At 39.2% G+C, this 15,948-nt stretch overlaps 1 protein-coding gene across 2 annotated transcripts in view; it reads right to left on the bottom strand.

Moving 5' to 3' along the window:
* Positions 1-15,948, bottom strand: part of LOC144633815 (serine/threonine-protein kinase SMG1-like) — a 67,027-nt gene that overhangs the window by 9,431 nt on the left and 41,648 nt on the right. For both annotated transcript variants that reach the window (XM_078492689.1, XM_078492690.1), the window contains exons 47-69: positions 15,499-15,599; positions 14,372-14,525; positions 13,396-13,515; positions 12,337-12,605; positions 11,661-11,834; positions 11,177-11,276; positions 10,967-11,039; positions 10,763-10,830; positions 10,091-10,195; positions 9,397-9,482; positions 8,353-8,500; positions 7,828-7,921; positions 7,201-7,299; positions 6,260-6,378; positions 5,887-5,979; positions 5,124-5,309; positions 4,542-4,638; positions 3,932-4,104; positions 3,090-3,204; positions 2,173-2,489; positions 893-1,002; positions 295-367; positions 76-168 (exon numbers count right to left, since the gene is read on the bottom strand). In XM_078492689.1, the coding sequence (XP_078348815.1) occupies positions 76-168; positions 295-367; positions 893-1,002; positions 2,173-2,489; positions 3,090-3,204; positions 3,932-4,104; positions 4,542-4,638; positions 5,124-5,309; positions 5,887-5,979; positions 6,260-6,378; positions 7,201-7,299; positions 7,828-7,921; positions 8,353-8,500; positions 9,397-9,482; positions 10,091-10,195; positions 10,763-10,830; positions 10,967-11,039; positions 11,177-11,276; positions 11,661-11,834; positions 12,337-12,605; positions 13,396-13,515; positions 14,372-14,525; positions 15,499-15,599 (2,967 nt within the window). The remainder of the gene's footprint in view (positions 1-75; positions 169-294; positions 368-892; positions 1,003-2,172; positions 2,490-3,089; positions 3,205-3,931; positions 4,105-4,541; positions 4,639-5,123; positions 5,310-5,886; positions 5,980-6,259; positions 6,379-7,200; positions 7,300-7,827; positions 7,922-8,352; positions 8,501-9,396; positions 9,483-10,090; positions 10,196-10,762; positions 10,831-10,966; positions 11,040-11,176; positions 11,277-11,660; positions 11,835-12,336; positions 12,606-13,395; positions 13,516-14,371; positions 14,526-15,498; positions 15,600-15,948) is intronic.

Genomic DNA, 15,948 nt, shown 5'->3' with positions numbered 1-15,948 from the left:
AGATGGAAGTTGAAATTTTAAAATATTTTGTGTACATATTTTAAGACATCAACGACACACAGAGGTGTGCCTAACCTTTTTCAGGTCTGCCATGACAGTTGCTCTTGCTGGTGTTATCATGTTGTTTCCTCGCATGGGACACTGGAGCAAGTTATCTTCATACAGCCACTAAAAGGAATTAATATAGTCATCAACCAGACAAATTTACTCTACAACAACATCAGAATGCAAACAGGAGTGGAAACCTACGTAATATACTGATGACTTATTAGAAGGGTAAATAATTATGTTTACCTGAAACCTCGCAAGCTGAAGTTGAGCTCGTTGTACCACGCCTTTGTATATGTTCATATTGTTATCCAGGCGTCTAGAAACACACAACAAAGTTAAAAAATACAACTAAAAAAAGGGCAGCTTCGAGCCAAAGTGGCGCGTACTGCTGGAGCTTATCCCGGTTTCCAGCAGCTAGGAGTATTTCTTCTCCCCCCTGGATGGGATGCCAGTCCATCGCAGGGTACCCCCAGCATTATTTCGGCAGTACCCATTTATACACTTGGGTGGAGAGAGGCACAATAAGAGTAAAGTGTCTTGTCCAAGAACACAACACAACACAGTGACCCCGGCCAGGGCTCGAACCTGGAACATTCGCTCCGGAGTCCAGCGTGCTAACCATAAGCCTCCCAGTAAAAAGTCACAACTAAGCAACATAATATTTGTAGTAGCTTTAAACAAAAACCTGTCACAAAGGTACATATCGATGAAGTTTTGCAGCGCCACAGAAGCAAATCTTTCTTCTTCGTCCTTTCTGTAGATGTGCTTTCAAATCAGATCCTAGATGACTACCACAAACAACAACAAAGAACGAGAAAGAAATTTATGAACTGCCTCATACTTGGCAAAATCATGCTTCCTCCAGGCCACATCGTAAGAACTTGTCAAGCTGGTGATCTGTGACAGATGTTTGGACTTAATGACTCCACTTGAAATGTTCCCGTCAACAACCTTAAAACGCAAAAATCAAATTTTACTGATTTCAAAGGTGGACATTTGAAACTCTTCCGGAAAAAGGAACACTTTTTTGTAATGTTCACTTTGGCAAATTTACACTAAAATACACCAAATCTCCCCCCCCCCCCCAAAAAAAAAGACCACTGGTTGCCATACGAATCACGCTAAACCCTGTTTGCTCCAGTTGAGATGGTCAAACCCATATATATCATAATGTTAAACTTAATGTAATGAAAGAAGATATATTAGTATTGTAGAGCTATTTTATTGTATTGTAATGTAACGTAAAGGAGATGTCTCAGTATTGTAATTATAAGTAGCGGAAACAATTATACTGTAAATGTTGTTAAAATCGTCTTGTAACACATGTATTGTAAGTATTGTCAGTAGTTTAAGTATGTAATTATGTTTTTGTTTGTTGCAACAAAAAAAATTCTTAAACTTGTTAGAAAGCTGGATTATTATTTTACTGGTTTACAGGTAAAACCTATGATTGTTGAACGCTTTTAAGTTCGTGTATTCTGCCACTGACCCTACTACGTCCAATAATGAAATCTACCCAATAAGAGCCACAAGGTTGTCTAGACAATCACTACAACTGATCTGTCTCACATTTATGACTCTTTCAGGCTATTGTTCATACAGTCGAACCCCTATTAAGCGGCCACCCATTAAGCGGCCAACCCCTATTAAGCGGCCAGTTACTAAAGTCCCGAAAATATTGTCAGTATAATACTGTAAATATAACCCCTTTTAAGCGGCCACCCCTATTAAGCGGCCGCGGCCACCTTTCTGCCGTCCCGATGAGCGTTCTTCTATTGTTTTTACCTCTATTTAGCGGCCAATAAGAATGTAATAAACGATATTTAAATTAATTTCCAACAAGCTCAGACCGTGACGGCCGATAAAATAATTCAAACACAGGTTTATTGTCGTCTTTCTGTGATTCCGTTATTCCTTTTCACCTTATTTTGTATTGAAATAATGTAACCTTTTAAAAAGACATTATGCTAATTTCTGACAAGCCCCTATTAAGCGGCCAACCTCTATTAAGCGGCCAGTTGCCATTTCCCCGAGGGTGGCCACTTAATAGGGGTTCAACTGTATTACTAGTGTCTGATTAAATACGTTTTTTAAATAACTCACAAACATACAAATGCATACCTTCTTGCAGTATTCCTCTAAAGAAACTACGCCTTCCTCACTGTTGACAGTGTCTTTGTCTCCCTTATTTCCCAAAATTGTAGCAAACCCTATTACCACCGCAGCCAGGGCTTGTGATGGCAAGCCCATAATGCACTGCTGCACACAGTCAGCAATGAAATGCTTGACATGCACAGCCAGGTCATCCTCACTGTAACATGTGTCAGGGTTCCAGGTTTTGGTTTCAGCATGTGTGATGTCTGAGTTCACAAACAGGTTGTTTAAAGGTTCTGCCACACAGTTTAAACAACCTGGCTTACTTCCTGAGCTAGACACACCTAAAAAAAATTGAAGATTTCGTGAAAGGTCCCAAAATATAAAAACAGTACCCGATGCAAACGCAAGAGGGTGTTTTCATCAAAATTGGGAGAATTAAAAAGTAAGTTAACCATAGCCTCGGTGGAGGGTTTACAGAAGTACGTATTTTTCAATTATTCTAAACATTTTTTAGTTTATTCACCGAGGTATGTATTTATACCTATCAAGAAAAAAAAAAACATTTTCTCTTTCTATGCTTTCTTTTGTAAAGTAAAAGCTACAGTAACAAAATGATTTACGGTATTAAACAATTGCGTTTAAAATGATCAAATTTCTATGACGGTAAATGCACCACATGCATAGTCAAGATGTGGTGGCTTTCAAACATTTTAATCTGCTAGCAGTGGAATTATTTCAGCTTTTGTGGGCAGGATCGCCTGTTTTACCGATACATAACAAAAGCTATAAATGGGTAATGTCGCACTCTCTCCAAGCGGTGAAAACTTTTGTCATGTCTGACAAAGGGGACACCATATAGAAGCTGCTACATGCTGGTGTTAATGTTGGGTGGCATAACATACATATACACCATCAAGTGATCTCTGAGTCACATTCAGTACCTTTAAGTGAGAGAGTAACCAGTCTACAGCTCTTGAAGAATGAGATGATAACTTCTAGCCTCTTGAGAAAGAACAACTTGCCAAGGAGGTCAGCATTTTTTGCACTGTTTGTCAACTGTAAAAGATACAAGGATGAACATAACCAACGTTTACGGGATTCCTAATCATTCACAGGTTAGGGCTGAAGCACAGGAGCCCTACAATCATCCCCATGCAGCCTGGAGCCTTGAAAAAGTGGCTGCAGAGCCCGGAGCACTGCTTTTTATGGCGCCCGGCAAAAACTCTTTGCAGGGTCGCCATTCATTAGAACCCAAAAAAATTCCCTGACTTTTCACTGACCTCAAAACAATTTTCACTGACCTTGAATTAGGTGAATAAACAAAATAAGCCCAACTTTTTTTACAGTTGCTTCAGCTTCTTTTGCAGACCATAAATAGTTTTCTCTTGATTTTCGATCTCTACGTTTTTCAAGGGATTTTGAATACATGGCATTTAACTTCACCAACAAATCCTTTTTCTTTCTTGTTTCGGCCAAAATTCTCTGACTTTTCACTGACTTCGATAAGAACTACTGAAGATTTTCCCTGACTATTCCCTGACCTTAAAACATTTTTGGGATCAATTTAGGTTTCTGGGAAACTGCTCACCTACCCCTCCCCAAATCTAACATTAACCCTTACTTATCGCTTTGGGCAAAATGTTAGGTTTGGGGAGGGGTAGGTGAGCAGTTTTGTTTTTCCCTTACTTTTCCCTGGCCGTGGCAACCCTGCTTTGGGACCCTGACATATTTGGAAAACGTAAATCAGGTTAAGTATCAGAGACAAATGCAAAGTTATCTGTACCTGAAGTTCCTGTGCATCTCGTACAATGTCAAACTTCAAATCGTGTTTGTCAAAGTGAACTCGTTCAAAGGCTGTAAACATGTCTGTTAGCTCACTGGCCACTTTGGTGAAGAGACCATTGAATCCTGCCAGCAGCATCTGACCAGATGTCATGGAACTGCTGCTGTCCTCACCTAATGACAAGTAATAAGGTAACATTACAGTTAAATGAACGTGTACTGGATTAATGATTAGTATATTGGACTCCACATCGAGAGCTCTGGCTTAGGTGACTGCATTGTGTTTTTGGTCACTCTTATAGTGCCTTTTTTCATCCAGGGCCGGGTTGTGTAATTTAATGTCTAATAATTGTCGATCAATTGCATTTAAGTTTTTGATAAATATTTAACAGCTACATGTGTACTAGTCAAAGCAGTCATCGACAACTGCAAAATGTGGTTTTGGGCTTATTTTTTCGCCAGCTTTGCCAAATCCACCACATAAAAATATCAGAAAGTAATAAAAAGTCTACTAAATGCTTTAGCAAATGGAAGTGGTACAAATCTACAAGCCTTGAATTTCTAATTTTATTTATTCCTGGTTAGTTTCATAATTAACGCAGTAGTTTTACCTGAATCAGAGCCATGTATCTTGTTGGTTTGCAGAAGCTTCTCAAACTGAGTGTGCATCTCCTGGATTGCTGCGTCAACTTCTTCTGGGCTATGCACCTATGATGGACAAAATGTATGTAGTGCGTCTGGGCTATAGTAATGCTCACACCAAGAAAGAGCGGGAGAGGCCAAACATTGTTTTGAGCGGTGGTGTGGTTGGTGTAAAGGGCGAGGAAGGAAGAGAGGGCTTTTCAAAAAAAAAATCTAATAGTATAGGTAAGGCTGTTTTATTTAACTCCAGGAGTAGCGTGAATTTGGATTTCAGTTTTTTAACTTTGTTGTGTGGTTTTCTGTTTATATTGTTTATAAAGAATGTTGTTTTTGTAGTTTCCAGTTTTGACGTCAAGTTGACAACTAATTTCAAACTCCACAAAACATAAGTAATATCAACACTGTACAAGGGAAAGTGAACCTCGATCAACTTTTACATCTATTTAAAATATCCTGGCAAAAAGTCTAAATTTCAACACCTTCAGTGAGTTCAGTCTTTCTTTTTGTAATAAGCAACATTCTGTTAGCTAGGTCAAATGTTTTTTACAAACCTGTGCTGTAACATGTCCTTCTAAGAGCCGAGCCTCGATGCTTTCAGCAAGTTCTCTCAAACTGATCTTCTGCGCACAAGCCACAGCTTGAACTTGCTGGACTACAGCAAATACAGTTGGGTCTTCAGCATAGATGCTCTTCACTGCCTCTGGGACAATGATTGTCCTAAAGTTCGTCATGAGTTCCTGAAATGCAAAATCACAACCGTTGTCACCTAGTTTAGAATCAATTTCAAGAGGTGTAACTCGATCTTACACATGTTCCATACATAACGCAAAAGAATCTATAGTAGCACTTTGTCGCTCTGCCTCGCCTTCTAAAGAGAACATATAGTGGAAACATCATGAATGACCAAAACGTGGTCAGGATGGACTGGTTGAAACAGGGCGAGAGGTATAGCCAGAGACAAACAGAAAAAGAATGGCACAGCCTTGAAGAACTAATAGCACAAAGAAAAATTATGATGGTGGCAGCATCCCGTGGCAACAACAACAATGACAATGATGGGTGATGGTGATGATGATAAAAAAAAAATAAAAATAAATGTGTTTATAGTGGTCATGCACTTAGCTTCATATCTCTACGAGATAGCTAGTTTACAGGCATGCCACTGAAACAGAGGAAACAAATATGATGATGATGATGATGATGATGATGATGACGACGATGATGATGATGACAACGACGACAATAATGATGATGGTGGTGGTGGTATGATTACATCACATTAAAAAACTAAGAACATCAGTTATTTGCATGTACCTGTAAAGCCATGAACACCTTCTGTACTGCTAAAACAGCTTTCATGGAATTCTGAGCCTGACCTAATAAGGCTTGTTGGTCTTCTCTGACCTCCTGTTGAGAAATAAATTTTCATACTATTAAGAAAAAAACAGGGCCATCGCTGATGAAGACGGTGTGAGACAGTCGAAAGCTTCGTTGCCAAACATTTTTCAGACCTTGTGACAAGAATTATTTCGTTTATCTTTAACCGAGGTCACGATGAGCGTACATAGTCACAGTTTATCAACATTTGGCCAAATTTATTTTGTGATTGTTTGCTAGTTTTGAAATTTTGCACCACTAAAAGTAAAGGCTTACAAATAAAGGTCTTTTTGTAAATTTCTTTCCTTACCATTGGATGATCTTTCAGCAGCAACAGTAGTTGATTGACATTACCACTCATGGAGCAGAGTTCATCAAGAAACCAGTCTCCTTCCCTTGATGTCAACTCTGATAATCTGTCCTTGGCAACTATTAACAAAAGAAACAGAGACTGTATAAATAATAAAGATGGTAAATTTTAAGCACGGTGATAAATAATGAAAAAGAATTTTTCAACAATGACACGAGCATGGGACAAAGAAAAATTCTGAGTCCCCGACGGGAATCGAACCCATGGCCTCCCAGATACCGGTTGGGCGCTCTAACCAACTGAGATACGAGAGACTCGTTGTGAGCTGGGCCATTTACTAGGTTGATATATGACACGCGTCCTGCATACTGCAAGGATCAGCAATGTCGAAATCATCAAGTGTGTTGTAAATAATAAAGATGGTAAATTTTAAGCTCGGTGATAAATAATGAAAAAGAATTTTTCAACAATGACACGAGCATGGGACAAAGAAAAATTCTGAGTCCTCAACGGGAATCGAACCCATGGAGAGACTGTATAGCAAAACAGTTCCGCTTTCATCCATGCTTTTGTACGTTGCCATTAGGCATCATACAATGATTCTGAGAGGCTCCAAACCATACCAAGATCAAAGAAACCCTGTTTTGATTTTGTACAATAGTGCTAAAACAATACTGAAACATGTTGGGAAGTGAAGATGGCAAACGATGGCGATGGTGGAAAAGGATTACAACATAAATCATGAAACCTCAAATTTTCAATCTGATCCCAATGAAGTTTTACACAAATTTGGTAACCACATCGTATTCTTTTAAGAATTTTCTTTTACTTTTTTCCAATAAAACAAGGTAGTATTTTCCACACTTTTTACGCAAATACCTGGTGATGGTACTCCTTTTAAGCTTCAAAGTTGCCATATACTTTCTTTTTAACAAACCTACCTTTCGCAGTGTTCTCCATTGCTAGACACCTCTTATTCAAGGAGCACAATGCCGTGATCAATACACTAGCAAGGCAACGGAATGATGTAGGCTGTTTCCCTGAAACAGAAAGTAGGAAACGACTGTCATCATGAAAATACATAATCCATATCATAACATTTGAAGACAGGAACACTTAGATTAGATTAGATATATACTAGTTATGCCGCTTTGGGTCTGATCCTACTGTTTTTCTCGTTCCCGGCCTTAGGCGGTGTGTGGTCGTGACGTGGGATTCCATGTTCGGGTGTTGTGTCTTTTTCCATCCATGATCGCTCTAATCTCGGTCAGTCGCAGCGCACTTGGGAGGTTGGGTTGAATCCGTCGAATCCGGCTTTCCGTTTCTGATTGGCTGTCTTGGCATGGTATAAAAAACTGAATTCAGTTGAAACGACGGGATTCCTTGTGTATGAACAAACAGCCACAGTGAGCTAACACAGCAACTGGAAATGGGTGACTACAGTGTAGCTCCAAGACACTGTCTGACTGTTTGACACAATTACTAAGCCACTAAGTCACTGCACCTCCAAATGAGTCAGTCACACTGTATGCCCTATTGATCCCAATTTTCATGTAAGGTCATTTTACCTGCAATGTATTTCTTTAGTGCTGCATATGCTTCACCCACAGCCTTGCTAAGGAATGCTGTCTCAACACTCTCTTGCTTTCGACGCTCGGAAAACTATACAAAATATAGTGACATTTTAATACAGTTTAGAATAAATTGAACAACACTAAAAGGGACTGTGTCACGGCTGAGTTGGGTTTATTTTATCAAGTTTTGCCAAATACTCGCTATGAAACTTAATGTTTGCAAAGAAATTACCTCTGCTCTGTGGATCTAAGTGACAAAACCATAGCTTCATTGCAACCAAAATAATGTGTCTCCCAGACGTGATAAATTTATTTAAAGATACAAGCAAACAAGACTAAGTTGGAAAACTGTTAAGCCCAACAATATTTCAAAAATCTAATTGTTGCAATCTGTTTCAAATAATTTGACAAAAATCCGCGACACAGTCTCTTTAATGGAAGACTCGAGTGCCCTGTGTGATGTTTATGATCACAAACCAAACAAGACCATACCTTTTGCTTAAAGAACAAAGGCCATACCTTAATAAACTTGGCATTCTGTTCTGTTAAACTGCTCTGTAATTTGACCTCCATGGCCATAAACCCTGTCACTTCTGCTAGAGTCAGAGGACTGTCAGCCACTGGTTTGTTGTGAAGCTTTGTACTTTCCTCTATCACTTCTTGACACCTGCAAGGAAAATCACAAAAATAAATAACTTAATTAAGCGATGACGTCAGGTCGCTGTCCGCCCATCTTTTTTCTGTTCGTCGGTCAGTTCTTGAGTCGCCGCGTAGAACACCACTCGGGAACACTACAATGTAGAGACTAAGAGGGTCGTGAGATCTCTCGGGTGGGCGGCTGACCTTTCTGCGCTCTGCTCCCGTCTTCGGAGTCACACTACAATCGCAATCTACTTTGTTCAATTGGCAATCTACGGAAATGATTATTAACTTGCATCCTGGCCTGTGAATTTATACTACTGTTATTCTGTATTTATTGTTCTTTTCCTAACTTCTCTTTGTCACATTCTTCTTAGGTAAAAAGTAACTGCAATTGGATAACAGTCTTATCACCCCTCAAATGTTGCCCTGTGAACGTCGCTTCTGCATGCACTGCATGCCGTTTATCTAAGTGTCTGGGTACAGTGCAACCCTGATTTCTCGAACCTCTAAGGAAAACACAAATTTATTCGAGAAATCTGGGCTAAAATCACAGTGTCGACCGAGTTAAGAAAGATGTCCAAAATATTAAAAATAGAATTTATACTCGTATATTTCTTAGTTTGCAACCCTAAATGAGACCTTCACAGCTAAACATATTGTCCCCCCCCCCGGGGGGGGGGGGGTTTGCACCAAGCTTGAAAGGAAATGACACAAAATGTACTTCAAAAAATGCATTCAACAGGTAAAACATTCACAGACGTTCATGGTTACAGTTATACCTTTCAGTCATACCTTCATACCTTTGGCTGAGCCAAAGGTATGACTACATAAAATCCTAAGTTTAACTTGCACGTTACAAGCTAAAGTTTAAGCACTAAAGGGAAACAAGAAAGAAATCTATTAACAAATGACAAAACATACTTCTTTGTTGAGGAATCTTCCACGAGGGATTGAAGCCAACCCTGCCATTCAAAACTTCTGTTCTGCTGCACATAATCTGATGGAAACTACAAGAGACAACAATCACTCTGCATGACTCGCAGGAAGAAAGCTTGGGGGAAATGTGATAGCAGCAAAAACTGTGAAATACTTAAAATGTAACATACAAAATAGAATACGACACTTGTAACAAAACACAAGAACCCAGGTCAGGGTCAAACGCACTGAATATTAGGCCAACGCACTCCTGATATCAAGAAAAGTGATTATGACGGAATCCGTCTTGAAATCGGCTAATATTAATTTAAGTTGGACAAAAATCGAGTACCACCACTATGCACTATGTAAGTAATTATCCGTGATAACACCAACAACAATTGTTTATTAGAGAGCCAGATAAAATGAATTTCAAAGTTCACAAGAACCATGTAAACTATAGGCAAAATATTATTTGTAGCTATTTTATAAAACCGTCTTTTTAAGCCGTTCTGATCGGTGGAGTTCAGTGGAACTTTTAAATTTGTTTTTGATGTTTGACATTGTTAGAAATGACTTCTTTCGATAAGATATTTGAAACACTAACACAGAAGTTTGCAATAAGATGTAAATAATTTTGGCACATAGTTTTGTCCAATTAATACTCGAAGTCCTGGTGGATTCCGTTTTAAAAACTTACAAGTGATGTAACAGTGGCATAGGTGTGAAGCAAATCCAGACAGGAGCGGAACATGGTACGTCTTTGATGAAGCAAGCCTGATAGTTCTGTTTCCAGCTGTTCACACTAGTCAAGAGTAAAAAATACCAATGTTAGTAATGTCTAAACTATGACAAGCTGCTTTCTGCAATATTTTCATAACTGCTGAAACCACTATAGACTACGAGCAGTCCCTATTTTTTCGCAGATTCCGTCGAGTGAAATTCCTAGAATTTCTAATAAAATTAAAATTCCAAAATTTTTCGAAGAGTTCGTCGAGCTTGAAGCGAAAAAAAATTACGCGTCGGGGGAGGAGGCGGGGTTTTTCGCTTCTCGCCTCGCCCCGCCTCCTCCCCCCGCGCATAATTTTTTTCGCTTCAAGCTCGACGGACTCTGCGAAAAAATAGGGACTGCTCGTAGTCTAAAACCACTAGAGCTACAAGAAAAGCTGTTATACGATGTCAGATTGTTGAAGAACGGATAGAAAAGGTAACAATTAACTATTGACGGCTGCACCAATGCTCGATTCCCTCTATGGCGCGCATGGCCATTTAGTGTTTACCTTGTGGTTACCACTAGCAGTAATCAATTTAACTGGTCAACAACAACAACAGCTAAAACAATACGTCAAATTCTTTGATTGACAATTTTTACCTGGTTTACAATGTGTCCTTGCCCAGCACCTTGTAGGAAACTGATGGCTGGAGCAAAGCTTGGAAGACCTGTAAAGAATACACCAAAAATTAGATTTAAAGGGTTTACCGCAACATTTTCTCTCATGGCCCTACAAGAAAAAAATCAACTTTTCGAAGACGTCTTTAAAAAGTTGAACTGGCAAAAAGAATCCTTTTTCCTTACCTAGGTCAAGAGGTTGAAGTAGTTCACCAACAAGAGATGCAAGCTTTGGGCCATGAACAGTCTCCATTGCAGCCTAAAGCAAAATAATTAAACAAATACACATGTAAGAGGTTGAAATTCTCCATTGCAGGTTTCTTCCCAGCTTCAATCCCAAGAAGATGAAGATAGCATATATGTGCAGGGAAGTTAATAACAAGAAAACTCTCTCACCTTGTGCTGAACCTGCCACTGCTGACATTCGACAAGTTTTTCTGCGATAGTTTGTAACACTGCGTCATGATCAGCCAGGAGTTTCTTCTTTTCATCAAATCTTTGAGTGACAAGAAGTGAAAAAATTAACACCGATTAATACGAGTAAGCTTCTTCAGCAGCAAGAAACAAAAGCTAAAAGTCCGTCTGTGTTGCATCCACAATTCTCGGACGAAACTGTTGAGACACTTTCCTAATTTAAACTAATTTTGGTACCACAGCTCATTTTTTCCAGCCCCCCTTCCGCATTTCAGTGATGTTGTGTAATGAAAACAAACCCCATAAAACAACATTGAGTAGGGGGAGAGGGGAATAACATATTTTTAACCAGCTTGCAAGTCAAGTCATTTGCGAAAAATCTGTGAAATGCGTTTGTCTTAACAGTTTTTTTTTTTTCGAGATTGCAGGCAAGTCGCTGAAGAAACGGCTTGAAGAGGTAACTTACTTGGCCTGCACTGTGTGCAAAGGATGTTGAGAGTTGCTAATGGCTGCCTGTAGGGTTTCTTGCTGATCTTTAAGTTCATCAGTTGACAAGTCCAAAGATTTTAATTGCTTCAGTGATGCAAGATATGTGTCCAACTGCTCATCTAACTTGGTCATACCAGATAGCAGTTCTTCCCTAAGAAAGAAACAGGTATTTTTGTGAGATCAGTGGATGACTACAAAAAATCTCCTCTCCTTTTTTAAGCCACCACATGTACTTTTTGGAAGCACCCAACGAGGAAATTAAAGCAAAAAGTCTTAGAATTCGTTATTCTGTTTTTCCAAATCGTTTTGGCCCTTTTACTGGGTTATTTGTGTAAACACAGCTTTATCCATTTTTAATGTGGCAGAAACTTTTAGGGAACGAAATCTTATTACCCCAATTTGCAAGCTGTTGTTGCCTTTCCGAAAATGTTAGCTGGTGTTTCCCTGTACTCAAAACAACATTTTTACCTCTCCAAAAAGAACTGACATTACGTTTCGCCACTTGAGGTGACCTCAAAGTTCAAGGTTGAAATTTCACTAAAGAATATGTGATTGGATTAAGACCTTCCGAACAAATATTACGCCAAAATTATCTGGTGGGTGCCCAGACGTCTCGAAAAATCACAATGACAACACACATAAGTGGTTCTTACTTGTTGTTTGACCAAGTGACCTTCATCTCTGCCACACGTGAAGAAAACAAGCTCTGTGTGACATCCCTTTCCATCTCTTTCTTGTTCACTTTGTTGTCTGTGACACCAGGAGCTCCCCCTCCATAGAATGCACTGGCAAAAGCAGTGTCATTTGCTGTGGTCCAATCAACCAGAGGATCGTATACAAAAGCTTCCAAGAGGGTGAGCAGTGTCTCACGACCTTGTTTTAGAATCTTCAGCACTTCTTCACATGAAAGACGGAAAACGCCCTGAAAACGCAACAGCAGTTGTTAGAAAAACGACATCACTGTTACTGTAGAAGAGTTTCAGTTTCATGTTTCCATCAGACCCTGTGTGTATGAACAAACACTACTAGTCGAGTATGGTGTGAGCTAGACTTTCTAAAAGTCCTTTTTTTCTCTCTGGTATTATACGAGGTCGACTTGCTCTCATCCATTTATACGAGGTCGACTTGCAACAGGTCGACTTGGAGCAAGTCTAGGTCGTGAGCAAAGTTTTGTAAAACTCCATTATTGTTAGAGTCCACATCATTAATTTCCCATTTTATTAAGAAATCATATTAGTGGTGACCACTGCTGAAATGGCATCAATGGGCCTTCTGCAAAAAACGGTCACACGGTACAAAAGCCGCAATGCTGGATAACAAAAAATGTGAAAGCCTCCGGAACAAAGCGACTTTAGCCAGTTAAACTTGACTTTTTTATGTGTTTTGGATGTACTTTTGCAAAGCCTGCCCTCAAATATGGTCGATTTTTAATATAATGTGACTGTTTGTTGCAAAAGGCCCAGTCATTGTGCTTAATGACTTTGGCAACAAAATCCCTGAAAACAACACATTTTTAAGACGAAAACCTAGTCACAATGCTTTCCCTATGCTGTACTCAACTGATAATGTTAACTACTTAACATAATAATTTTATTAAAAAAAAAAAAAAAAAAAAAAAAAAAAAAAAAAAAAAAAAAAAAAAAAAAAAAGATTATGGAAAGGTAAAAAAAAAAACAAAAAACAATATTCGACACCAAGAAAACCCTCTATACCTCAACTCCTGTTACTCCCAAGGCAGTCTCCAGGTTAGGTGTCATCCTGAATGGAACCTTCTCAGGAACTCTCAATCCTCTACCCTTCTCAAAGCACACATTGTAGTCAATATGGACAACCTGGCAAAAAGGAGCATTCATTAACAGTTACGATCAAGCAAGGGATATACATGGCACAAAGTATGTGGGACAGGACGACTTTCAATTGAGTGTTGTTAAACCAAAACCAAATTATAAAGCCCCGAAGTACTCAGTCCGGCCAATCACAAAGGAAACAGACAATCCAGTTTACAATCAAAACTAAAAGCAAATACGTGTAGCCAGCGTGAAATATGTGCGCGAGCGTGTTGCAATTGATTAAGGTATATTACTTCTGATTGGTTAAGAAAGTGGCGCAAGATTTTTAAATAAAAAATCAAAGCAAATCAGAATTACTTTTGACACTCAGGCAAAAACCACCCAAATCATAACATAGTTACCGTAAAATTCTGGTTATAATCCCTGGGCTTATACAATTTCGTTAGGGGTTTTGTGTGGGCTTATAAACAGAAAAAAAAAAACATTTTGAAACGATCCACGGGAGTGTTGATCGAGATACGTTTTGAGTTACAAATGAAATAAAGCAACATTTAGCCCTGTTCAGTACTGTCATCCGGTAGAGGGGGGCTTATATCCAGAGGGGGGGGGGGGCGTTATAATCGGATGTATTTTCTGTTTCCAGGTAGCTGGGCCTATAACCGGGGGGGGGGGGGGGGTCTTATAACCGGAATTTTACGGTATGTGACAAAGTTTAATCACTTAATTTACTTGTGAAGTGGTTGCTTTCACACAGTTTGCATATAATATTATGTGCATCCAAGGTTTGTTTCTTACCTTATGAATCATTATAATATTATCAATGGTTACTTCTTGTAAAATTAGGAAAAACAGACAACAAACGTTTTTGAGAAGTTTTTATATTTTGTTGGTTTCTTACCTCCCCTGTTGTGAAATCCACCAGCATGTTATCCAGATGTCTGTCTCCCAATCCAATGATGTAACCAATCATAGACATGACAGCAGTGGAGCGAGCATAGCTCTGAGTCATCTGCCACCACTCTGCTGCACTGGTGCTAGAACACCACAGCTCTCTGAACACAACCACAACAATTAATATGTAGTAAACGATTACTGTCATTTATTCTATGTAAGACATTATTAGTTGTAATTTGTAAGATTCTAAAATTAGCTATGACTTTTAGAGACCCTCCGATGGGATCCCGAAATCCTAGTCAGAATTCCAAACTATCACCCCTTACTGTTACTCATTGTCAGTCCGTTACTGTTACCGTTAAAGGGACTGTGTCACCGCTACGGTAACTGTTATTCTAATTTTTCAAAATTCGCTCAAAAAATTTAAAAATAATTTTATTCTAATGAAAAACATAGTTCATTACAGCCAAATGTATCTCCCGGACGTTATAATTTAAAATTACAAGCAGTCAAGGGTAATTTTGAAGAACAGCTCCCGGACCTTTTCAAAAACCCACTGTCGGTCGACTGTCGGTCGTTTGTCGGTCTGTCTGTCGGCCAACAGTCGGATTTTATATATACAAAGTCATTTCCTACCAGTTTGTCGTCCGTGACACTGTCGGCCATTTGTTACGGCCAGCTGTTGTTCGAGCCCAGTTGGGGAAAAGAGTTGTCCTTTGTTGCTAGTCTGGATTGTGACCAGTTGCTGTTTTGGTTGTCACTTGTTAGGGGTGAAACTAGTATAGAATTAATATCAATTCAGGATTTAATAACAATGCTGTAGATGAACCTAGTAAATGGCTTAGGTCACCAACAGTCTCTCCACAGCTCAGTGGTTAGAGTGGTAATATCTGGGAGGTGATGAATTCGAATCCTGTCAGATTTTTTTCTTTGTCCCACGTTCATGACAGATTAATGCTGTCCCTGTTTGTAAATTTATTTTTAACGGTCTCGGAGGTTTACAGACAATGTCAGTCTATACCCTAAAATGAAGTTTACTGAAGTAAACCAAGTGGTGGTGCTACTGTCATGAGGAGTGAGTTTGATGACTAGTCATAACAAGAGACAGCACTTGACAGATCGATAACTTACTTTGCCAACAGGTCACTAGGAGTCTCTTTCATTAGTTCCCCCAGAACATGTTTCATCACACTAAGAGGCCAATCTCTTCTGTTGGAAAGGTCTGTGATACCCTGAAAATGAAAAAAAAAAGGTAATCCTGATTATTATAGTAATTCTGAAGAGGAAGTGGGGGAAGGATTGGCCAATACAATGTGGAACCCTCTTATAACACCACTAGACATTCCCTGGTGAACACCTGGGAAGAACTAGAAAATACCCTTCCGAAAAATGTTCTGGAGGTTGACAGTCTAGACCGGAAAAGAACTAAATAAAACTGCCAAGGCTAAGGCAGATATGAGAGGTACACTAATCCTTGTGTTTCACAGGGAACAAAGGGTCTAAGCACACAAAAGCTTGCAAGCAAATAATACTCAAGACAACTGCAACCTGACAACTACAAGGAAAATGTTTACCCAATTT

Source organism: Oculina patagonica, chromosome 12, assembly GCF_052425735.1.
Source record: "Oculina patagonica isolate OP01 chromosome 12, crgOcupat, whole genome shotgun sequence".
NCBI lineage: Eukaryota > Metazoa > Cnidaria > Anthozoa > Scleractinia > Oculinidae > Oculina > Oculina patagonica.
The sequence above is the reverse complement of the archived record's forward strand: the minus strand, read 5'-3'. Positions and strand labels throughout refer to the sequence as shown.